The 24,384-nt window shown below is 36.5% G+C and overlaps 1 protein-coding gene across 1 annotated transcript; it reads left to right on the top strand.

Annotated features, from left to right (window-relative positions):
• Positions 1-1,886: 1,886 nt before the first annotated feature.
• On the top strand, positions 1,887-24,096 carry LOC140163321 (homologous recombination OB-fold protein-like). Its single transcript, XM_072186719.1, has 8 exons — positions 1,887-1,997; positions 5,991-6,050; positions 7,346-8,825; positions 10,100-10,186; positions 16,152-16,279; positions 18,686-18,880; positions 22,785-22,927; positions 23,868-24,096. The coding sequence occupies exons 5-8, from the start codon at positions 16,208-16,210 to the stop codon at positions 24,094-24,096; spliced, it is 639 nt and encodes a 212-aa protein (XP_072042820.1). The 5' UTR covers positions 1,887-1,997; positions 5,991-6,050; positions 7,346-8,825; positions 10,100-10,186; positions 16,152-16,207.
• Positions 24,097-24,384: the final 288 nt, after the last annotated feature.

The raw sequence follows: 24,384 nt of genomic DNA, 5'->3' as shown, positions 1-24,384 counted from the left end.
CTCTTTCTTTCTTTCTTTCTTTCTTTCTTTCTTTCTTTCTTTCTTTCTTCCTTCCTTTTCTTTCTTTCTTGACTGTACCAGAACATGCGTAAAGAAACAGCCTAAGTTCTATTTACACATTTCTGAATTATACTTTAATTAATTGACTAACTAATTTATTATATTTTTTTTATTTATTTTTTTATTTATATATTTATTTATTTATTTATTTATTCTTTTAATTTTATATATATTTATTTATATATTTATTTATATATTAATTAATTAATTAATTAATTAATTAATTAATTAATTAATTAATTAATTAATTAATTAATTTATTTATATATTTATTTATATATATATTTATTTATTTATTTGTTCTTTTAATTTTATATATATTTATTTATATATTTATTTATATATTAATTAATTTCATTTCATTTCATTTCATTTTCATTCCATTTTATTTGCCAGATAAAAAACATTAAACATACAGTAAAACACATACATTGATTGCACAATATTAAAAGTATATAACATTTTCAATTGACCAGGAATTAACATGAGTTATTTTCATATAGGAGTTATTAAAAGGCAAGACTCCAGTCCATGATGAGGAATCCAAGACTCCCTCGCACAGTGTCATCGCCCCGATATCTTCATAGTAGCAATCGCCATGGTAGGTTGAATCCACAGCCCCCCCATGGCCATTTTATTCCGAGATGCATAATTAGCCAAGTGACCTGACTAAGGCTACTGACAATAGCCGGGGTAATTGATTTCTCGCTGTGTGAGTAAGCTTGTATACGACATTGCGGTCAATGGTCATACTGCCTCCACTTGAGTAGCGAGTGCAGCGCTGTAGTCCATACAGGACCAACGCAATATAAAATTAGAGTTTTGGTCAGATTTTGAGTTCAAAGCGCACGGCCAATTTTCAAAGCGCACGCCGACGACTATCATATCTGTTCAACACGTATTTTCAAGTGTATGAGACCACATCTGGTTTCTTGAGACGAAATCATTTACGGGAGATATTCATCATTTTCTAACCCGGTATCCAAAGATTTTCGTCTGATATCAAAATCGTGCATAGCAATTCACGTGTATCGATCCCGTGTATTCATTTCAGTGTCTCTGCTGCACCAAATAATTATTAGCCAGGCGATGTCGGTGTGCCTCGGTGTGCAAAAACAGGAGAACAAGACACAGAGCCTCTGGCAGGGATAGCCAAGAGTAACAAAAGTCACTTTCAAAGTGGCTAAACCTAAAAACTCTGCAAAAACAACACAGCAAAACAGAGATCACACCGAAGGAGACAGGATTTCTCCCCATGAACTAGAGTGGGGTAAATAAATAAACTAAACATATTACATAAGAAACACTCTATAAAAAATCAATTCCAGCTGAGATTTTTGAAGTGCTCTTTGGAATTTGTTAAAAACCCATTTAAACTGAAAAGAAATAATTGATTACGGAGATCTTGAGGAAGTTGATCAAAAAAAGCAGGAAATCTGTTGAAAACAGTGAATTTAAAACCATCTGTGCGAGCATAGGTGTGACTAAATTTTAAATTCTCGTTGTGGCGGGGATTCACAAACTTAAAGGGATTGATATCATTCAGCTTCATACCTCCCATACAAACAATTTGAAACAAAAGACAAAATAGAATGACTGCCCGGAATGACTGACCTTGTCAAAGGCCTTACTCCAGTCAAGAAAGATGACGTCAACATCATTCTTTCTTTCTTGACTGTACCACACCGTGTGACACCGTACGTATATAAACAGCCTAAGTTCTAATTACACCTTTCTAAGTTATACAATAATGCAACGAACAATATAATTGCGTAGGCTCTACCTAATTATTGAAATATGTTACGACTATACAGTGCGCGGCCATTTTGAAGTAAACACCGCTGAAAACTCGGGAAACGAATTAAAATTTTTTTTTTAAAGCAATCTTTAAAGATGTTATTCGATTGAAAATACACCAGAATTGCAAGGATTAGCAGGTAATATTAGGATATTATGTAATGAATGGTTTCACATGTAATATACTTCACGATTTGCGGCAAAGATGTGGGAAATAAAACGTGAAAATGTAAATAAATTCTGGGAAATCATGAAATAAATAAGCTTACCGGCGGCAGGGGTAGCATTAAGGCCCGAAAGTCGGGGGTTGTTTTCCCGTGTTCTTCACTCCCGAGCTTACAGAAAATCCAAATACATGGGGTGAAAATTAAATCTTGGGGGTGACAATATTTTGCAGAGGGGTAGGAGTACATTGGAGTACACAAGCGGTTAAAGACATTGCGTCCTATTATTATTATTGCTAGCAAAATTCCCCAAAACAGCATTACGGGGGTGTTTCTAGATCTTAGTCTCATGACGATAGCACCTTTTTTTAATGGAACTGCTATCAAAATCTCTCTGAAATTCCATGTGCGAGTCTCTCATCACCAAAAAAATCATATATTTGGGTCAAGTGAAGTATAGACAACATATTTATGAAGGTTTCCTTCTTAAAAGCTTCTTTTAATTTCAATGTAAATTTGTATTGCCGGTTTAGGCCATTTTGACTGACTAACAAATGTGTTAACTGAGGTTTCCCTGTGATACCTAATTGGATTATAGAGGATTATGCCAATACATCTAAAGTAAATTGATTGCTAAAGTTTAAGCATTCACAGTCTGCACCGTTATAACTTATAATCAATACCAGGATAATTACAACTTTACACATCTATGCGGCCAGTGACATACCTACACACACAGCTATCACTAGAATTAGATTTATTTATTTTTCAAAATTCAAGTAAAACTATTTATTTTAGGCCTATTACCTGGTACTTTGTTATATGTATGTTTATAGTACTGATTTAGGAGTGATAAGTACCGAATTGGGTGCAATTTATTTATCATTCTTATAATAATAAAAAAATAGATTGTACACCCGGTCCCCGCACTCCGTGCATCCGCGGGTATTCATGCTCGTCGAAAATTTCGCGAAGTAAGGGGTGTTTTCAGATGAAAAAAACGCGATTCGCTGAAACACACAAAAAGGGTGTTTTTTCAAACCACGTGTTCGCGAAATTAAATTTTCATCGAGCAGCCTAGACGCGTTTCTGCCAGAAAAGGGTATATTAGAAATATAGTTCGCGTTTTAGCGAAAATAGGGGTATTGTCGAAGGGTAAATAATTCGCGAAATCGCTAAAAAAAGGGGTGTTTTTCCCCTAAAAACTTCGCGAAATGAGATGTAAAAGGGGGTGTTTTTAAAGTTCACCGACAAGCATGAATACCCGCGGATGCACGGAGTGCGGGGACCGGGATTGTACAGCAGGGTCAGAAATTCGGCGAGAATCCGAGAATCCATTCTCGCAAAGATTCTCGTCAACAAAATTGCAAGAATCTAACTGGATTCTCGTAAATATTTCAATTTGTCATACAAAGTTACAGTATATGGCGAAAATCCATGGATTCTTGCTAATTTCCACTGCGAGAATAAGGATTCTCGCATCGCACTTGGTTGCGAATTTCTGACCCTGCTGTCCTGGGAGTAAGGTCCAAAAGTAGAGGGTCAGAGTTCACCCCCGAGCTTGCACATTCCCAATATATGGCGGGTGAAAAATTAATATCTTTACATTTAGGGGGTCATTCACCCTCGATTGGGGGTTAACGCTACCCCTGCTTACCGGTAAAGTACTACTAGCCTAGTCGGGATTTTACGTTGTCACTATTACATTCGCATGGACGGACATTTTTCTCGTTAGCATATCAAGCGCGGTCAAAAAAAGTTTCACCACCGATCACGCTCGTCGGATGTAGGGGGGTCGACGGCTTGGAAATTATCTTTTAAGTATCAGAAATTCCAAGTTTAAGGCCAAGTAAAATAAAAAATATGTTTCACGTCCGGATTTTTGAAAAAAAGGAGGAAGAGGGTGGCTTTTTATTTTTTTATTTTTTACCGCAAAATCAGTGTAAATACCCATAAATTCATGAAATTAGAGCTGTTTTAGCGTATACATACAATAATGCCTGGAAAAAGGAGGAGGCCTCTTTTTATTTCTTGTTCTTAGAGATAGGCCCCCTCTAAGTACTATCACAAAACCTTATAAAGTGTTTCTTGTATATTAGCAAGGCTATAGAAAGTATCTCTACTTCCTAGATATATTTTTTGGAAAGTTGTAACTGAATTTCAAAAAATAAAAATAAAATTGAAGAAACCTCAAAAAAGGAAGCGGGAGGGGATGGGAAACATGTTTATTTTTTTATTTGTCCTAATTTACTTGGATACATTGAATAAGATAACTATGATTTGGAGATCAGATATGTGAGTACAATTTCATATAAATTGACTGAAAAGAAAAAAAAAATTGTTGAAATGTTTGAGCTGCGCAAAACGTTAAGTGTGTAAATCCCATTGACACACAAAATGGCATAACTCATTAAGCCAGTCTCAGTGTACAAGCGGCGTACGAGACTGGCAAGCCAATCTATACTAGCCTAGTTCAGGTTCGTACATGTAGGAACTGGTTTTACAAGACGTCTCGTAATTACCGGTACCAGACTCCCAACTCCTGGGCCATATGACAGTCTTGTAATAGAGGCCGTCAGCGTGACGTCATATGCCGCCATCTTGTGGATACACACTGCGATGGTCGTTCGATCTACATGCGTGAACAGCAAAATCACCGCGTCGACGCGTGATAACAGCTGCGTGGTAAGCTGCGCCCTGCACGTAGTGTCCGATGCATGAACACGCAGATCATTTGTACCCACAAGATGGCGAAAGGCTGATGTCCTCTATTACCAGACGGTCTTGTAATTCACAGACTATCACCCATTCAACGGTGTACCCTCTACTCAACGTCAAATGTGAAAAACCCCGCGAAAAAAGGAACCATTTTGTGAGATTCTAAATATTAAATATTAGAATTTTCGAAAGAAAGGACGGGAATGAACAGAACCTTAACCTTTTGAAAAATTAAAAAGATCCCTGTGAAAGGGAAGGTCCCTTTCCGATTTCTCGAATTTGGGTAAAAGTAGGGGTAGGCCTATCAAATTGTCTTTTTCAATTTCTCAGAAAAAGATGGGGGTAGGTGTAATAGAGGAATTAAAGGTGAAAATAATTCAAACTAAACTTTCTTTCCATACTATGCATCTCATTGGGAATTTTTGGTCATGACATAATACCAGGCGCAAAATACAAATACAGGCGCCTGGGCAAGTAATTCTGGTTAGATCCAGGCTTTAAAACAGGGTAACCGTAGGCAGTGGTAGGGTAAAAATAGCCCGGCGCCTGCTTGTTGCCAGGCTTGGTCGACTGTTGACGACACTCGCGCAAAATTAATCCCTGGTTTGTACAGGGCCTTCAGTTTAAGTTAATTTTTTCTCTGTAATTGAAGACATGATAGAAAACATTAAACTTTTGCTTTCATATTTTCCTATGCTGGTCATGCACCTGAACACATACCCAAACATACTTTGGGTGCATGGAAAATCTGCCATCTTACTTTTACGGCGGATGGCTAGAATTCCGGCTTGTCAATTTAAGCTTCCTGAAAACACTTTTGTAAACATATGAAACCACAAATTTACAAACTTCAATATGCTACTCTCCAGTCAATTAACATGCTGTATAATATGCATATGAATAGTCACCCCCAGGGGCGTTACATTTTCCAAAAGGGGGGGCGTTCATCAGACCTGTCACGAACTATGAACTTAAGAATGACGACTTCCGATTCACTTCTGGGTTTATGATCAGACTTTCGCCAACTACCGATGCTACATGTATTAGCGATGGGAAGCTTTCTACACAATAGCATGGAAATATCAGCATTTTTGAAACATCTTGGTTGTAAAAAAATGGGGGGAGGCATTTAATAGAGGTGGGGTGGGTACGAGTTCAAGGACATGGTAACTTGTGAACTATTAGTGATGTCAGTATTATTTTTATTGTTATAATTAATATGCCTCATAGATGTTTGTTATTTGATTTCAGTTGACCATGAGCAACCCATTCCAGATAGGTGAGGATGCAGACCTTTCGTTTGGAGAAGAGGTAACACTGTAAAACCAATGGGCTATTCCAATTGAAATCCACTATGACATGAACTTAATCTCTCACACGGGAGGTGTAGATTTGAAATTGGAGTTTCTCATTTAGGTAACATCATTTGAAATTCACACTCCCTGTGTGGGATAATATCATATCTTTCATAGGGGGTGTATGGATTTCAACTGGAATAGCCTTATGTGAAAGTTATTGACCAGTAGCACATTGTGTTTGACAGAACTGGGGTTCATTTCATTAAACTTTTAACCCTTTGTAACTCATGTAACAGTTCGTAAAGTTACAAATACCCAATACTAGACGTAATTTTACGAAGGGTTTCTGTAGTAAATCTCTATTATTCTGAAGAGTACCATTTGTAAGTATATTTAGTGAAATGGAACTTACAACTCGTCGTAAGTTACGAATGATTTTGAGACTTACGAAGCTTCGTAAAGTTTAGTGAAATGGATCCCAGGTCCAATTCACACGTCTTTGGTTTCGGTCACAAATGACTCGTAAGAAAAGATGCAGTTTTGAATGTTGCACTGCGGTCCATTCAACTTGCATAAAATGCAGTTGGCCAGACCAATTCATGTTGTTTGTATCTGCTTGCTTTGAGAGAGTTGAATGGACCAACGGCCACGGGCAACTTTCAAAACTGCAATTTTCAAAACTGCATGCATCTCGTCTGAAGTAATGATTGTGACCGGATACATCAAGTAAATTGGTCCAGGTATAAAAAGTAAAAGAAAAGAGGCTACTGATACCTTTATAATTTGTTTACATTTTGTGTAAAACTTTTTATTTTAAAATGCCTTTGGGGGAATTTAGACCCGTTTACATAGAGCTTGTTAACGCTTAACTTTAGTCGACTTTGAATTTGACTTCATTTGTGTGTAAACAGGGTCGCCGCATTTTCAACTCAACTTCAGAAGTCAACTTCAAATGGCGACCCAGAGCAACATTTGTCGAATTCAAAGTTGACTTCAAACTTGATTTTTTTAGTGTAAACGAGCATGTAATAAGTTGACCTTATAACATTTTTGGTTATTTGAAGCATGATCAAGTGATGGCATAAAAGTTCAATTTACAGTTTGTTTTGAAGTCGACTACCCTGTAAACACCCCGTCAAGAAATAATTTACAAGTCCTTACTCGCAATCTGAATTAGATAGATGTCGCAATTGAACTTGATTTCTCTCTGTGTAGACAGGGTCTTAAAACTTGCTTGAACTCTTTATCTCAGTTGGCAAGTAAGAAGATTGAAGTTCTGATTTCTCAATATTTGTTTTTAATTGACAGGATTTTCTCTTGGACTCCATTGACTTGGAAGCCATTGCTGCCAAAGCGCTGCAGACTAAACCATCCACAGGTCAAAGGTCAACAGCTGGGAACTTGAATGCGCTGCAAAACACCCTTGAGACCAACCAAGTTGCTGGTGGTACTACTACTCAGAAGCAGTTTCAACCGTTTAATGGTTGTGGCTCAGCAAATGAACAAATTGCAAATGTGGTTTGTGCATCAGGAGTGTCTACTCCTCAGAGTAGAGGAAAGAAATTCAACTTCAAAAAAAAGTCTCCAGAAAATGCACATGGTGGTGTTTCATCGCCTAGACCAGTCTTGTCATCCATATCCGTCCAAAATTCTTGCAGTGGACATAGCTGGAATGTGTCCCCGTGAGTTGCAGGTGCTGCTTTAACCAATGATAAGGTCTTATTGGGAGCTAGAAATCCAGGGGGCGACACACCTAACACATCTCACAGGTTAAGATCTACACAAATACAGCCTCATCAGACTAACAAAGTTGTGCAACCTCCCATGGGAGTTACTGTGAGACGAGATGGCACTAGCATTGCAGCCAAACCTGGTGAAGCGACCTTTAACCCCCAGGTCAACAAGGGGTCATCACAGGTCAACAAGGGGTCATCATTTTCCAATTTGCGAACACCTGCTGCACAAGAAATGCCTCAAGTCAATAGAAATGTGTTGCCTTCAAATATTCAGTGTCAGCCAGGGCAGCAGCCATCACCAGCAAGAGGCAAAGTTTTCCAAAAGTTTGTTCAACCCCCTGGTGATGTCATTCCTAATTCAGGGAGCCACACCCTCAGGACTTCACAATCCATGAATCAAATGAGCAATACAGCAACACAACTCAGAAATCCATCCATGAGCTCAACTTCCATCCCACCAAAGACTTCTTTTACTGCATTGAACCATGTGACATCGTCATCACCGTCCGTCCCAAGCAGAAACCTTTACAGCATCACAGAGCTCTTTTAGAGCAAGTTCTGGTTCAAACCACTCTAATCAATCTCAGCAGTCTTTTAGGAGGTATCAGGGTGGTACAAGCAATGCACAAAACTTAACAGCCCCAGGAGCTTCACAGGCCAAAAATCAGCCTTGTGGTACCCCAGGACCAAAGTCCCAATTTCAAGGGAGAAGTGTATCCCCAATGCAAGCAAGTACCCCTGGATACCGTACTCCCACTGGGGGACCATCTCCAGGAAGTGGGCGATCTCACGGGGTCACCACCCCTATGCAACAGACGGGACAATCATCAAAATATCCAGCAACTCCAAGAACAGGTGGGTCCACTTTTAGCACTACCGGTGGAACACCAGGTATGAGAAATGTTGGGAATCGACCTAGCAACTCCCAGCAACCTTTGTTGACTCCTAGAGTGGCTCAGCTTTGTCAGACCCCCTCGGGCAATGGATCCAGGAGTACCATTAGGACCAGGGCAAGGAAGTTTCCAGGACCTGCTGGAGTCCTTCCAAAATTGGTGAGTCATTGTCCTTTGTTGCACGATATTAACAACAAAATGATCTCTGCTCAGGTCATTTTGAGAAAATTATGTTTAGAGAATTCTTGACCCATACTGTTTAGTCTATGATGTTTCACTAGTCTATGGCTGATTTGGGATTGGACATGGGCACAGGTCTCCAAATGTTGACAATGGAAAGCCAATTATTTTCTGAAAATGTTGGTACCAAAATCTTAATTTTGCGCCCAAAAAAAGATGACGCAGTATTGCACTGATCCCATTTGTAACCAGCTCCCACAAAATGAGTGTAAAGTTGCAAGTTGGTAGTTTTGAGACCCCTGGCTGCTCAGTTGATGTTCTTTGTTTGATGCACACATGTACAAACCAGCAGTCCTTTGTGAATGCCACCTTGAGCACCATTCACAAAGGATATACTTCTGGCATAAATGCCCTATTCACATAGACATACTTCTAGCATGTACAGGTGCACATCAAATGAAGAATATCAATTCAGCAACCAGGGGTCTTAAAACTACCAACTTTAAACTTAACATTCATATCGTAGTAGCATGTCACATATTTATTATCAAAAAGAAACAGGGCAGTTGTCAGAAATCCCCATCTAATTATTAAGGTAATAAAGAATTTATGTATATGCAGGCCAAAATAAAGTACCATACAGGATTTGCAGTTTGAGGTGAGCGATTGCTCTCGCTCGCCACCACTCGCCCAAACTCAATTTCTAGTGAGCGATTTTATAATATTTAATATAAATATCGCTCGCTGTGAATCACCATGATCACCCAATTTACATTCATTCAAGTTTCAGCACTTTCAATGTAGGCCGTATTCATTCGATATATTGTAATGAATTAGCCGTAATTCCTGAAAACGATAGATGATATAAGAATATATTGGTATGAATATAAGAATATATTGGTAAGAATATAAGAATATATTGGTAAGAATATCTATATAGGCCCTATTGGTTTGAATATATTTGTACTACTAGGCCTACATTCTACTAAGTAGCGAGTGCTTCAACCACTCACCTACATGGCCTAGCATCATGCTAGCTAGCGATTGACCACTCGCCTTTAAATTCTAGATGGCGAGGCCTGTCGTATATAGTTTGGGTTCCTTTCCTTGCTTACAAGGATAGCCAAATTTAATCCTAGAAGGTATGGGCAATTTATACGTACACATTTCTTGCCATATTGCATTATTATAAATGTTGAATTATTTTTGTTTGTTCTTATCAATGGATCCTTTCATTTTTGTTCACCATGCAGAAACCAGGACAGAAGCTTGATGAGGCTGTTTTTGAAGATGCACCATCAAGTGAGAAGAAACCAGAACCCTCTCTTGATGATTCTATGGTAAGCTATTTATTTATTTATTATTTATTTGGCAAAATTGACAACAATACAGAAAATAACAAATAAGCAATCAATCATCATCACAAGAAACACACAACCAAGTCAATGAGCCAGGATAACCCATAAAGTTGGCTAAATATGCAAACTTATTTCCAATGGGTCCAAAATGAAAAGGTGCCTGCAAAAGGGAGATAAAAACAGAGCCACAAAAGAGGGGAAAAAAGAGAAATAAGTTAAACATATTCAGCCATTTCCTGGTTCATTGAGGTTGAAGATAAATGGGGTTTGACATGGGATTTGAAGGAATTCTTGTTGGTGATAGACCTTATGTGAATAGGTAAAGAATTCCAGTCAAGGGTACCCTGATAAAAGAAGGAGTTGGAAGCAAGGCCACTGACTCTAGGGACATGGAAATTATGTGAGCTAGATCTGGTACGGTGAGTGTGGGTGACAAGTGGTTTTAGTGAAAAATTTATCAAAGTACAATGTAAGTGGGACCCATTGCATAGAAAACATTGAACATATGGCCGTGTGTTTTGAACTCTCCACCCTTAGCGTTACATCACAAATATTATAATTTTTTACACCAATCAAGTTTCAAATTAGAATATCTACACAACTATCAACCCTAAACTAGCAAAAGTATACATTTTTGAAAAGCTGAAGGCATAAGCAATTCAAATATACACATTTCAACTCATTGTACAGGGTGACCTTGAAGTTATACAGGGTGGAATAAAAAATTCCAAATAAAAAAATGGGTCACTTAATGCATTGCTTATTACTAACTTGCAGTTATAAATTGAAAGTAAACAACATTGATTTGGTTAGAGGTTAGGGGATCCCACTGACTGGGAAGAAGAAAAATCACAGCTGTTTGGTAATCTCAGAATACAGGGTGTCCCAAAATATGTTCACATTTTTTTACAATTCAACATATTTTGAACTGAAACATTTTACCCCTAACCCATACAGAAAAAGTAAGTCCATATTTAGATTCCTCATCAAATTTCCTCTCAGAAAATGTATACTTTGACTATGATAGGATAAGTTATTAAATATTTACAGCAACTTTTAGATTTTGAAGACATCCGCATTGCTTACTACAGTACAGTGTTTAATATGAAAACGGGTAGTTTTGTACGTAAAAGTTTGTATTTTATAGACTAAACCAATCATAAAGAGTTCAAAATGATTAAAAACAATTAGCATAATTGATAACCTTTCACAAGAGCTCTTAACCATGCCTGTAGCCCATATGGATGCAAAGATATGATCAGTTGATTCAACGTGCACACACAAAATCTATATTTCTCATAGACTTTGTACATACCGCCACAACCGCCACCGCCACAACAACCACCTCGGCCATTCTGAACTCAAAAAATTATAACTCCACTATCTTAGCTGATAAACAATTCTCCTTTGGAGGTCTGTTAGGTCACTCATTTAGCTACAAAATGACACCAAACACACTACAATACCTTTTGTTTAAGCAGAGATATAACAATTTGAACGAGTCTTGATTTGGAAAAGCGTAACAAAACCACCATTTTTGGGTGGCGAGTTCAAAACGCGTGGCCACATGTGATTGAGTCTGAGTTGTTTGACTCTATCATGGATTTTCAAAAGTTTAATGGAATCTAAGTGTACCTGACCAATATGCTTTCTGGGAGACAAGTTGAGAATGAGAATAAATACAAACATCTAAACAAAAGAAGATAGGCCTAAGTGACCACCTAGAGCCGTCCCAAGCGTCAGATGGGGTGGGTAGATCCTCTGGGAGAGGGGCGCTATTTGACAATTCAAGCATGATAGAATGTAGGGTGTATCTCTAAGACAATTAAAGGGCATGGTCAGATAATAATAATAAAATAATCTGATACATACCAAGTTTTGATACTTAATAAGAATGGGAACAATGCTACATGGATGTTCCAGCAATTTAGGGTTTAACACATATGGTGAAGTTATAAGAGATTTCTTTCAAACAAAACCAAAACTTTTACGCACCATTGAAGGTTGTACCTATCGTGGTCTATAGACATCAGAATGATGATTGTTGATCCTTAATTCCGGTTGGACATTATCCTGTCTATAGAGGGTGTATTATCAGCCAGGAAAGTATCATACACATGACAGAAGTTAGACGATGGGCCACTTCCTAAGTCATGTGTATGATTCTTTCCTGGCTGATAAGGCCATCTTAATTTTAATAGTTTGTCTCAAAGCCCCAGGGCGCAATAGTAAAATAGCCCGGCTTTTGCATGTTAAAGCCGCTAGATTGACTGTTTTATTTTTTTCCAAATCTGCTACACAAAAATCGCACGTCTGACATTGTATTTGTTTCCAAATCCGCGACACAAAAATCTCACGTCTGACATCGTCAGACATCAAAATAGCTTAAATATTAAATCTCAATAAAATTCTTCATCTTGACCACATTGAAACCTTGAGAGATGAAAAGATGGCCTATTCTTGCCAAAAAAACTTGTCTCACAGATAAAAAAAATTGAAGTTGAAAAAACTCTAAAAAAATGCATTCCGCATTAGGAAGGGCTTTGAGGCGAACTATCAAATGAAGATGGCCTAATATGCACTCACTTCAGTCCAAAATAGGGCTACAATGTAGGTCAAAAAATCAAAATTGCCATGACCTGTTGCAGACTCATTGTCTTGGGTGAAAGATGAAGTATAATATTTAATATTCTATGTTTGAAATTCTTTGTTAGTTTTATTAGTTTTTATATGGTTGTGTGTCTTGAGCTCGCTACCAAAAAAGGTGGCGACATTACATTTTGCCAAAGTCGACTCAAAACAAATGATAATATCTCTGTCAAGCAAGAAGTTATTGTCATACTCCTGGTCTCATTTTATTGCTAAATAAAATGCACTTTCAACCCTGTAAAAAGTAATACTTGAACTTTTTTAATACTGACACTGTGCTTCATAGAATTCAGAATGGGCAGGGTGGCGGTGGTGGGGGATGTGGTGGTGGGGGATGTGGTACACACAACCTCTATGGGATTGGTATTTTTAGTGCGTAATCTGCTTCTGTAAAGGCTGTAAATTGGATTTGGACTCTATTTAGCATCTAAAAGACTCATGGCCTTACAGCTAAACAATTCTACTAATTGTTTTTAATCATTTATGATTGGTTTAGTCTAGAAAATACAAACTTTTCCATACAAAACTATCCGTTGTCATATTAAACACTGTAGTAAGTAATGCAGATGTCTTCAAAATCTAAAAGTTACTGTAAAATTTTAATTACTTATCCTATCATAGTCAAAGTATAGATTTTGAGGGAAATTTGACGAGGAATCTAAATATGGACATATTTTTTCTGTATGGTTAGGGGGAAAATGTTTAGGTTCAAAATATGTTGAATTGTAAAAAAATCTAACATACTTTGGGACACCCTATATTTCGAGATTACCAAACAGCTGTGATTTTGGTTTCTTCCAAAGTCAGTTGGCTCTCCATATCCTCTAACCAAATGAATGTTGTTTACTTCCAGTTTATTACTGTAAGTTGGTAATAAGCAATGCATTGAGCGACCCATTTTTTATCAAAATCTTTTTTATTCCACCCTGTATAACTTGCAGGTCACCCTGTATATTGAGTTGAAATGTATATATGGTCGCATGTCATAAGTTGGGTACAATTTCCATTACATGGTCAAAAATGACAAAAAATGTATTTTTTGATATGTTGTATATATTGACAATCTCTAATAATTAACACCATTTTTAATCTTAACACCTGCTTAATTTTTGAGATAATGCTTAATTGCTAATTAATTAATACACAGGCGTCTATGTAAATCTCAATTTTCAAATGCGTTTTTCTCAAATCGGACCTCAATTACAAAAATGACTGTAAAATTTTTATTTTATGCAAGAATGTCATCAGATTTGGAGGATATGTTCTCAATACATTAATGCTTCATTTGACCTATTTAAAATAATTGTACGTATGTTAATTACATTGTGAAGGTCAATGACCTTTTACTGAGTAATTAGCGAGTTGGTTATTTTATTATTGAGGAAATGAATATCAAGAAGAGAAATGTACAAATTAGCATATTGCTAAAAATACTGAAATTCAACTAGGATTTCATTAAAAATGAAAAAAATGGAACATATAACCCTTTTAAGGTGGTACTACACACCTTAATAAATTTGACTATTTTTGCATTTTTCTCAAAAAATAATATCACACTGGTAACAAAAGTTATGTATATTATAGGGGTAAGGAATCCAGTTACTACACTGGAATTTCAGTGACTCATGACAAGCGGCAAGTTATTTATGATAAGAAAAGAGGTACCGCTAGAATGTACCTCATTTCTTTTAACATATAGTATGAACCCCTTGTCTTGAATCACTGAAATTTCAGTGCGGTAATTGGATTCCTTGCCCCTATAATATACATAACTTTTGTTACCAGTGTGTAGTTACTTTTTGAGAAAATGCAAAATTAGTCACAACATTTATCAGGGGGTGTAGTACCACCTTAAGCAGTCAGTAATTGTTTTAGTTGTACAAATTCAACATTCAAAGCTGTCAATACATCATACCCTCCCTAGATTTGAAAAAGTAACTAGTAGTTTTGACATGCTGACATGTGAATTTTCACATAGGCCCTATTGCACACTCCCGCATCCGCCTGCTCCACATCCGCCTGCTCCTCCACCCCTGGCAATTTTCATTTCAACTGATGTGATTTTTTTACTGAATAATGTATAATTATATGCTTCAGTAGACTGAAAGAGTATAATATTAGGCTTAAAATGAGGTATCAACCACTGCTGTAGGATGTGGGGTTACGGAAAGCCAATCAAATTTGTATCGCAATTTTCAGAAAAGTGTAATCCCTCCACCCTTTTAGCATACCCAACTTATGACATGCGACCATATTTGAATTGCTTATGCCTTCAGCTTTCCAAAAATGTATACTTTTGCTAGTTTAGGGTTGATGATTGTCGAGATAATCTAATTAGAAACCAGGTTGGTGTAAAAATTCATAATATTTGTCATGTAACGCTAAGGGTGGCGAGTTCAGGACACACGGCCATATGTGATGCGATCAAGCAAAATCAGTCGGAACTCGGAAATTTTGTTTGGCTATATCTCGAAATCAATATTTCCGAGTTCCAACTAGGCCTGGCATTTTCGGGTAATTTTGTACCCGGGTACCCGCCGCAATTTTCGGGGCGGGTAACCGGGTACCTGAATAAAAAAAAAAAAAAAAAAAAAAAAAATTTTTTTTTTTTTTTTTAAGTTTTATTTTTTTTCGTTTTGTAGTGTCTCTGGACCTAGACCTAATGCCAGGATCATTCATGGTTGACCTAAAAAAAAAAAAAAAAAAAAAAAAAAAAAATTCAAGATATTTTGTTATTTTTATATGAAAATTGATAATTTGTATTCATGTCATAGTCTATTAATGATTTCAAAATGTATTGAATTTGAATGCATTTTGAAATCATTAATAGACTATGACATGAATACAAATTATCAATTTTCATATTAAAAATAACAAAATATCTTGAATTTTTTTTTTTTTTTTTTTTTTTTTAGGTCAACCATGAATGATCCTAGCATTTAGGTCTAGGTCCAGGGACACTATAAAACCGAAAAATAAAACTTCAAAAAAAAAATTTTTTTTTTTTTTTTTTTTTTTTTTAATTTCGGGTACCCGGGGAGGGTATTTCCTACCCGGGTAATGTAATCTCGGGCGGGTACCCGTTTACCCGACCGAAAATGCCAGCCTTAGTTCCAACTGATTTTGCTTGATCGCATCACATATGCCTTTTTTACAGACAAGCCTGTGTTCTCAGGATAGTGTTGGACCGTTGGTGAGTTCCAGCGGGGTGCATGGCTTACAATGAAGACTCAATTAGGAGGACACATTCTATCTTGTTTTTGTATAACATTGCTATTGTTTTTATGTGTTATTTCAGACAAGCCTGTGCTCTCAGGATAGTGTTGATGAGTTCCAGCGGGTGCATGGCTTACAATGAAGACTGAATTAGGAAGTAGCGCACATTCGATTTTATCTTTGTATAACATTGCTATTGTTTTGAGAAAGGTAAGTAACGCCCACGTAAACGCGAAGGCACACAACGTGTGTCTTATATGTTAGACACAGTCAATCAAACGATCGGACCCCATGAATATGCAAGAATTGTCAGCATACAAATTACGGGGACTTTAACTGTTTGCGAATCGTCTGCATCTCTTTAGTCTATGGTGAATCCATTGTGCATTGTTGAGCTTGTCATTACCACTTCTTAAAGGTGTTGTTTTTAGCCGCTGTCGTGCATCTATCGTCTCATATAACACAGGCGACAACATTATTTTGAAGTAAAACAAGAAGGCGAATGAATTTTACGCCAAAAATATTCATGAGACAATATAGATGAACGACAGCAGCTAAAATCAATACCTTTATTATTCATAAGTATACAAAATTTTAGTGAAATTTTAAAATCCTACAGGGAATTACATACTGCTTAGTATCGATCAGTGCTGTTGTTGCTTTGCACCGATTGGTTTAAATAGCGTGTCCGAGTATCGTGGCGATGCATACACGCTGAACCCTGTTTAGACTACCCCGTTGTCCACTTGCCCATTCATTGATTGTGCATACTCTGGATATTGTATTTTTAAGCTTAAAACTCTGATTTAATTAATGTGTGCACAATTGATAGATTTTCACATCTGATCTTTTCAGTCACCCTACTCCCTCTCTTTGTTAGCTTCCCAAGTAGACTACTGACTTTGCCTTGCGGTTAAGATTTTTAACACGGGGCTCTATGGAGAGTTAGGCCAATTTCTGGCCTAACTAAAATTGGGCATGATGTAATGCATCTTTAAATGGATCTGCCTTGTGATTGGTCGCCCATATCTCGCTATGGTTTAAATCTTCTGGGCCCGCGCCATTACCATTAACTACACCGTACACAACTGTCTGTGGTATTTGCGGCGCTTTTGTGTTGACGCCGAAAGTTAATCTCTCATCAAACATCTAGCGCGTCTTGTACTATACCATGTTTAGTACTTGTGGTTAATGGACTGATAAACAAGTATGCTTGACAGTGTGTTTTTAGAGATCAAAGTCCAGGGGGTAAAGTTCTGCTTACAATTCAAAGTCCATAGTCAAATTTTCGGGGTTCGCTATCAATAAACTGGTAGATTCCAAACTCGTAATTGTTCAATAAAGTGAGCCATTATAATTATGCAAGATAATGTTGCATTCAATTACTTTTATTGTCACTAATCATCTGATATTTTTAACTCTTTATGACCATTTTACTATTGAATACTTTAATTTTAATAAACATCAGTATAATTGTGAGTTCAACGAAATGGGTTCATCATGACTAATAATAACATATTTTTAATAAAATTCGACTATGGCATAGTCTAAACCCTGTTATATTGTGTCATATAACACGGCTAAGAACCAATAAGATTGCAGGAACTTTCTCAAGTGTTTAAGAAATGTAAATATCCTCCCATGCATGTATTTCTTGTGTGTGTTATTGCACTGTGCATTGAACAAATATTCTAAATGTAAGGGGCAAATTTGATACTTAAATAATTCTACCAGTGTAATCTCTTTTATATTCAAAGATTTCAGCGATGTATCCAGTTTTCTCAATATGAGATATATGCAAATATAAGTTGTCAAATATAAAGAACATAGAAAATATGTGCTGTGTTTGATCATATATAGTTTCAAAATATACATTGGATTTCAAAAGTAGGATGTAATAAAAAGCTACAATCCTGGAAAAAATAGTTCCAAGGCACACTTGTACAATTGAAACATGTTATGCGATCAAGCAAAATCAGTTGGAACTCGGAAATATTGATTTTGAGATATAGCCAAATAAAGGCAGTATTTCCTTTTTTTTCCTGTTGTTTCGGAAATTTTTTAATTGCTCTTATCTCTGGAACTGGTTGTTTAATTTAAATGGGATTATCTGCAAAACGCAGCTTTGTAAATGCTTTCATTATCCTATAAGAAACTGAAAATTTGATATTTCTGAGTTTCGATTGATTTTGATCTCATCACATATTTGCCCTATCAAAATTGGATAGGCTTGTGAAACATTCATCATTAATTGTGAAGCACAGACTCCCTGTATTTCACCCTTCCCCACTCCCACCTTTCAATGTTGGAGGGTCTTGCATGGCTTTGTTCAACATTGACTTAGGAGAGCTGGGGCAGAGATACACCAAAAGACAGCCAAGTGTATATTTGCCAACTTTTTTTCCCAAGATTGTAGCATTAAAGGGCAGATGTTGGTTGTTAGCTTTAACACAAAAAGTTTGAAAATGGCCTATATCGCATTTGCATTTGAACTCTTAATTTGTTTTCAGCATTTCATAAAACTGAACATTTCAAAAGATTAAATCTAAAGAAAAGGTGAAGAAACTTTGGTACACTCTAATATTTATGTACTATTTACACTTTTGTTAATTTCAGGCCAGTCTTAAGCAGCTGCCCAGAAAACAGGTGCCAAACCTGTGTGTGATGATTCGTCAGATCACTCAGACTGGGTTTGATGCTTGCGTGATGCTTAAAGATCCATCCGGCGAAATGCAAGGCACTTTGCATCGCAAGATAGTTGAAGACTACCAAGCCGATCTCAAGCCAGGCAGTGTCATGGTTCTTAGAAAGGTATGTGATATCAACTAAGAATAAATATATGACTCTTTTCAGAGCCGCCAACATTTTATTCTATATCATTTTTAGCTCATTGCGTAAGCAATGAACTATAGGCATAGTCCGGATTTCTGTATGTTTTTTACTTTCTCTTGCTACATCGTTTGAGCAATGGATCTGGTAATTTGAGGGAGCGATTTTTGCATGATCGTTCATAATTGTTACCTATTTAGCAAGGAAAATTCGGACGGAAAGTGTGATTTTTGGAGCATTTTGTTACGAGAATGTTTACCAAATTTCATAGAATAGTCTCCTTTGCAGACTGTTTGTGGTGCTGATCATATTACAAACACTGTTCAAACTCCTTGATCTGGCGATTTTGTAAAAGAGATGTTGAATTTTGTTGCTTCCGTGCGGCTTCAATGTTTGCTTTTCAGTGTTGCTTGCCATACATTTTGCAAGTCCATAGATATTGCACCAAGGCTAACTAATAACTCAATGGTGCTGCTATGTGCTAATAATGTGTAATTTTTCCAATTGGGAGGTTTTTGGGGGACCAGTAAACAACTATAAAGGCTTAGCAGTCATAAAATACTGAGCAAATAAACTGAGAGCTAATTAAATACACTTAATTAGGTCAGGCAAACATGTTGTGAAAGTAATTATATCGAGAAGGTCGATCTGCAATAGCTACCCTATACATAATCTTAAAAATAAAGCACTTGACAGCTATTGCATAAACCCTACCTAGATGTGTTTTTACAATTTTGTATATAAGAGATAAAGTACACATTAGGGGTTTAGGGCAAGAAAACCCTATCTGCAATAGCTGCCAGGTGTAAAATGTGTTCAATATAGAATGCAGAAATTACCCAAATGTCTATGGAGCAGCTATCACTGCAAACCCAGAACGTCTAAATTCAGCAAAACTTCTAGTATTGGAGATTAGATATGAATAGAGTATTAGCCTTTGTTAAACTGATACTGGACAAAATTACTTATGGAAACAATTATTATAGACACATTCATGGTCTGCTAGCTCCCTCCCAATTGGTTTGTTATACACTTTTCTGAAGATCACTAACTATTATTCAATGTTGATTGTTGTACAACTATATGTAAAATTACTGCTCAAATAATACTGTATAATTAAAAATATCACCATTGAAATCCATGCTTATTGTTTGCTAGCAATTCACTGAACTGGAAATTGCTCCTTTGCAATGATTAAGAGCCCATAATGTTACCCATGTTTGCTTCTTATTCCAGAACCACCCATGTGTAAAATGCACCCTATGGTCATGTTTTTTGAGGTGGGACCCAATTGTGTCACATCTTGCAATTTGTCAAAAATCAACTCCTATTTTGTATTTCTGATTATATTTCAAAAGTTTTCACCCAAACTAGTAAAAGTATACATTTTTAGAAAGCATATATTGTCATGATTGCAAATCTGTAAAGTTTGAGTGGATATACAGGGTGTACCAAAAAATATACAGGGTGATTCCATTGAAAAATACCGAAAAAATTTACTTTCTTTTCCACTCCAATATTTCTACATAGTATATTAAATTGGAAAATGAACTTGATATTTGGAATGTACACATTTATTTCTTTCATTAAATATATAGTTTGCACTATATTTGTTAAACCCATTGTGTTATACAGGGTGTGAAAAAAGTTGTAAATTAAATGTTTTAATTTATGTAAAATTTCCCTAAGTGCCATTAAATTTGGAAAATATATTCAAAATAGTTTACAGAATTGCTATAATATCAAATTTAAATATCCAATTCCTAATAGGGTGTTCCAAAAATCAATACAGTGAATAATTAGTAACAAAGGTACATGTACATGTAGGCATATACATGTACATGCACAATACATGTATCAATAAACTATTTAACAATAAACCAGAGATCAATATATCATCAGATTAAATCCTTTGACTAATAATCTCCTGTGAGAAGATTTATTTTATATTTCAAAGATAAAACAATATTGAAATTTATTTCATATATGCATGCATGCAAAATTAAAGCCCATTGTATTGCATGACCCACATTCCACTGCATTAATTAAAAGCTTGTTAAATCCTTAATTACTAAGTTTATTAAGATTAACAAGGCAATTATTGTTATAGTTAAAAAATAAGATTAACATTATGCAAATGCATTTTAACTTCTACTAGGCAAAAAAGTGCATAAATTTTATTAATGAACATCAACTTCCCATTGGAATTACACAGAGCTCCTCCGCTTCTGGCTCCTCCACTTCCGGCACCACCCCTGACTAATTAACCTAATTAAGCTGTTGTAATTAATTAATACATTTGTTTAATTGTATTTGTTATTAATTCATTAGATTAATAATTTATCTTCAAAATAAGACCAAAACCATTTGTTCATGATGAATTTTGGCAAAAATATAGGAATAAGTAAACAAAATGATTTAGCAAAATGTGACAGCACCACCTTTTTTAGGGTCCCAGTATAAAAAACATGACCCTATGCTGTTTTGGGCTTATAGTGTCTAATTTTGAGTCTATCTATCAGACTACATTTGAGGTCTGATCTTCTGGATTGTATACTCCCCAAATAGTGGTCTAAATTTGTGCCTATATTTAGTAATTAATCCCTCATTGTTACTGCCAAACCAATTTTAGAGGATCTGCTGAAATATAGGCACTTTGGGTTTGCAGTGTATGGTCCTAAACCCTCAATATAATTGTTTCTTGTTTTCCTTCTCACCCAGTTGTTTGTCTCCAAGATAAGTACTTAGTGGTCCAATTAACATTATTGTTATCTTATTGACTATGCAGCTCGTAAAAATTTGGTCCTGCTTTATATTAAAGTGAGACAGGTGTAATCGGTTTTTGTGTGAAGATCATAGAAATTTAAAACTTGGTACAAAGTAATTGATATAAACAAAAATACTCAAATGTTTTAAGCATATTAATTAACTAATTTGCATATTTAATTAGGTAAAATGAGCTACAGCACCATTGGTGCTCTTGTTCACCCTGACGTGGCAGTGACGTGGATTCATAAGACGCAGCCTCAAATCACTATCGTTGCTCAAGCACTGGCATACACATGCACATGCGCTTAAAGATGACGCATAGATGCGTGAGCGAAACAGGTGCTAAAATGTGTTGACGTCACTGCCACATCAGGGTGAAAAATAGTATACTTGCACAGCTCTTCAGAGCAACTGCAGGTGCCAAACTTGTGTGATGATTTGTCAAATCACTCAGACTGGGTTTGATGCTTGCGTCATGCTTAAAGATCCTTCTGGCGAAATGCAAGGCACTTTGCATCGCAAGATAGTTGAAGACTACCAGGCCGATCTCAAGCCAGGCAGCATCATGTTGTGAGGTTTCATTTGAGAAGACATTGTCAAAACCACACAGTTTGCTCAGTATATAGCCATCTTAAGGCTTGTTGATACTTCACTGAATCTCCAGTGTGGTGCTGCATTGTAGATGCAAAAATTAGCACTGCATTTTGTTGCAGTATATTCAAATTAGCACACAATCCAATGCACTGGCCTCTACATTTCAGTGAATCACTGTGCTACAATGGGCCAACTTTCGACCAATCTAACCTACATGAAAGGTCTGTCCGCCTGTAGAACAGGGATTTTCTTGTGTCACCCAACAGGATAATTATAGTATTTGCTTTTAATGTATTAGTTGCAATGTTTTTTGTTTTCTTTAATTATACAATTGTAGCAATCCACTACAATGGCTGGTACATTTTTTCCCTAAATACATTTTTGTAGAGAAAGATGGCTATCTTCATGCAGAGTGCTTGATGCATTAGAGCAGAGCTAAATAATACAAGTAGAACTTGTGGAATGAAAGTTGTAACTTGTGAGTTTCACACTTATGCTGTCATTTTTTCTATATTTAAACCAGGTTGGTGTATTGAGTCCGACCATACGCAATCACTATCTCAACATAACACACAGCAACCTGGTCCAAGTTTACCCGCCTGAGTCGGCTAGCAGGTCTTGCAGTCAAACATCACCAAAATCATCAGGGACACACTCACGTATCAGGTATGGTTTTATTTGATGAGTACAAGTTCAGATGTAAAATGTTATATGTAACCAGCACAATTTTAGTACTGGCTAATTTTAGCAGCTGAGACTGTAAGGAGGGAGATTAAGAGATGAATTCATTTAATCTCCCCTCATGGACAAATTCATCTCTTACTTTTCTCTCAGGTAAAAAACGCAACATCTTGGTTGTAATTTTTTGTGCCGGTCAGTGACCAATATATTTATGCTTAGTGCCGGTTGGGAATACTCTGTGCAGGATATCCGCGACCTGCACCGTCCGGCGTGGCTAGAACACTGTATGTGACACAATATGGTCCATGGGGGCAAAATTTGAAATTGAGATAAAGGCAAAAATATGGAGGCAAAAAACAATAAAATACATAAGGAAATAGACATCACAAAACTTCATAAACTTAGAACCAAATATGCTAGACCTTTGGGGTTTTCAGTATATGATAGCCTAATGTTTATAGAAGATAATAATTATCGTAACTAAATTTTCTGTGCTGAGAAAATTTACTTGAATTGAAGGCCCTGTACCTGTACAAACCAATAGGGATTTCGTTATAACACCTACGATAGAGGACCCTACTCCATATGCAAAGTTATGCTGTATAGCACCCTTTGCCGCTGTCTTACGACCGTGGACCTCCACCGTTCGCTATGTGTGATTTTTCACTACATAAGTGTGGACTTAAAGTCCATGTTTGTAGTGAAAACAAATGCACAAAAAAAGATCGAAACAGTTATGCTTGGTTACTTGGTAAGTTGACGATGAGGATTAGAGGTATGTGGCAGAAGAACATAAGATTTAAATCTCTAGGTACATTTATTAGATTTGAAAGGTATCAGAACTGCATATTAATTATTTGAAATAAATTCACGACCTTTTGGAAAATGGAAAACTTGTTAATCTTTTCTCTGTTTCTTTTACTAGGTCTCCAGACAGCACTGACCTTGAACAAAGTGACTTTGCAATTACCAAAGGCAGTAACAGTAGTGATCTACAGCACAATTCTGATCACCGTAATAATCACAAGAGTCCACCTGTCAGTATTAATGATACGGGTAACAAACCTGGTCATCCTCATGCTAAAGTTCTCTTGATAGAGGGCGTTAACACCCCGAAAGAAGTCAGAGATCATCTGCAAACAATCGGCAAGTAAACAATGGTATAGATTGTCCTGATCTAGTTGACAAATCGCAACACAGTAAAACATTACGTATTGAAGGTATTGATTTGCAAGGACATCAAAGAAACAAGTCTCTCCCACATGCTGAAGACAGTGGTATAAGTTTAGATGCTTCTTATGGGGATGTTACGATGCGAATACAAAAGACTAAGCATGAAGAAGAATGCAGTGGTGAGGATGTGAGTAATAGTTTGAGTTGGTTGAGAAAGAGGCAACCTGATTCTGATGAAATGGAAATATCTACAGATAGAATGACCAGCG

The sequence above is a fragment of the Amphiura filiformis genome, chromosome 10 (assembly GCF_039555335.1).
Source record: "Amphiura filiformis chromosome 10, Afil_fr2py, whole genome shotgun sequence".
Taxonomy (NCBI): Eukaryota; Metazoa; Echinodermata; class Ophiuroidea; order Amphilepidida; family Amphiuridae; genus Amphiura; species Amphiura filiformis.
The sequence above is the reverse complement of the archived record's forward strand: the minus strand, read 5'-3'. Positions and strand labels throughout refer to the sequence as shown.

What these genes read in the sequence shown, in the direction of transcription:
- LOC140163321 (XM_072186719.1), top strand. Translation starts at nt 16,208, where the DNA reads ATGAAGACTGAATTAGGAAGTAGCGCACATTCGATTTTATCTTTGTAT. An exon ending in TTGCTATTGTTTTGAGAAAG is followed by an intron (nt 16,280 to 18,685) that starts GTAAGTAACGCC and finishes TGTTAATTTCAG; the next exon opens with GCCAGTCTTAAGCAGCTGCC. An exon ending in GGGACACACTCACGTATCAG is followed by an intron (nt 22,928 to 23,867) that starts GTATGGTTTTAT and finishes TTCTTTTACTAG; the next exon opens with GTCTCCAGACAGCACTGACC.